Source organism: Mandrillus leucophaeus, unplaced genomic scaffold, assembly GCF_000951045.1.
Source record: "Mandrillus leucophaeus isolate KB7577 unplaced genomic scaffold, Mleu.le_1.0 Scaffold104, whole genome shotgun sequence".
NCBI classification, from domain to species: domain Eukaryota; kingdom Metazoa; phylum Chordata; class Mammalia; order Primates; family Cercopithecidae; genus Mandrillus; species Mandrillus leucophaeus.
In genome coordinates this window covers 198,608-200,026 of record NW_012098543.1, presented here as the reverse complement: position 1 = coordinate 200,026, position 1,419 = coordinate 198,608, and the positions used below count along the sequence as shown (strand labels likewise).

Genomic DNA, 1,419 nt, shown 5'->3' with positions numbered 1-1,419 from the left:
CTATTTTTTTTTTTGTAGTTTTAGTAGAGACAGGGTTTCACTGTGTTGGCCAGGCTGGTCTCGAACTCCTGACCTCGTGATCCACCCGCCTTGGCCTCCCAAAGTGCTGGGATTACAAGTGTGAGCTGCTGTGCCCGGCCTAGGTGGTCTTTAAAGTGGTTGACCCGCATGACCCAGCTGTGCTTCCCAGAGGATGGGCGTGTTCTGATCTGCTGTCCAAGTCGGCAGCCAGTGGCTGCCCATGGCTGTTCCTAAGCACTTGGTGTGTGGCAAGAGTGACAGAGTTCTTATTTCAACTTAAGTGAAAATCTCACCCGTGGCCGGCGGCTACCGTGCTGGACAGCACAGGTGCGGACAGGGGAACCCTGGGAGCCGCAGGTTTCAGCTTTGGGGAAAGGAGGATGAACTAGCAAAGGCGGCCAAGAAGGAATAGCCTGAAAGGCAGGAGACCCCAGGCTGCCGGGTGACGAGGATGGCAAGAATGGGCTCCAGGGAAGAGCACATAGCCCTGGGTCACTGCGCCGAGCCTGAGCCGAGGACCGAGATGAGAACCGTGGTTGACTCAGCAACGTGGAGCCCTTCCTACCAAGCTTGCTCCCATTTTGCTGGGACAGGGACACTGTGAGTGGCAGGGGCAGCAGCCACCGGGGCAGGTTTTGTGGAGATGCACAGTGGGAAGCTCCGGCTTAACCCCGCCTCAGCCTCATGATACTGGCACTGCCCTTAGTTGATAGGAAACAGCTCAGAGAAGGGACACTGCTTGCTTAGAGTCACACCGCAAAAAAAAAAAAAAAGCTTGCATTTTGTGCCTTCCATCGTGCTGTTCCCTCCCTTCAGGAGAAGCAGCCCCCTCCAGCCGGCCCTCCCTCAGTCCCGGCGCGCAGCCCCCTGCACCCGGCCCTCCCTCAGTCCTAGTGCTCAGCTCTCTCCTCCAAGACCCAACGCACTCTTCCTCCGTTTGCCTCAGCCCCCGGCCCTCATCTCCTGCCTCTCCTCTTTGTGGCTTGTGAGGGTTGCGCGGACGTGGGAGTGGGGAGAGACCAGAGGGACTGGGGGTGTTTGGGAGCCGAGGCTTAGGGGCCCAGAGGGGACGGAGAAGGGGTTACCTCCGCTCCTGCTGCAGCCTCCGAGTTATCCTCTGCACCTGATGGAGCCTGTTCAGGACCCGCTCGTTCACCTGTGGGGTGGGAACTCCCATCAGCTGGATCCCACGGCTCCCGTTCATTTGTTCAACGGATGTTTAATGGGGTATGTACTAGGCTCCGGGGAGACTGGTCAAAGACCATCGTGTGGGCTGAGGTCCTTCCACCTTCCCCTCCCTCCGGCTCCCCTCTCACCATGCCACAGTCCTGAGTGCCCTCCCGTGGGGGCCTTCCGCATGCTGTTCCTCTACCTGGACCCTCTCCCCAGCCGTCCATA

General features: G+C 59.1%; 1 protein-coding gene across 3 annotated transcripts in view; it reads right to left on the bottom strand.

Annotated features, from left to right (window-relative positions):
- The window catches only part of TFPT (TCF3 (E2A) fusion partner (in childhood Leukemia)), a 17,880-nt gene that overhangs the window by 3,966 nt on the left and 12,495 nt on the right, over positions 1 to 1,419 (bottom strand). For all 3 annotated transcript variants that reach the window (XM_011979418.1, XM_011979412.1, XM_011979426.1), the window contains exon 3: positions 1,107 to 1,177. In XM_011979418.1, coding sequence (XP_011834808.1) covers positions 1,107 to 1,177 — 71 coding nt within the window. The remainder of the gene's footprint in view (positions 1 to 1,106; positions 1,178 to 1,419) is intronic.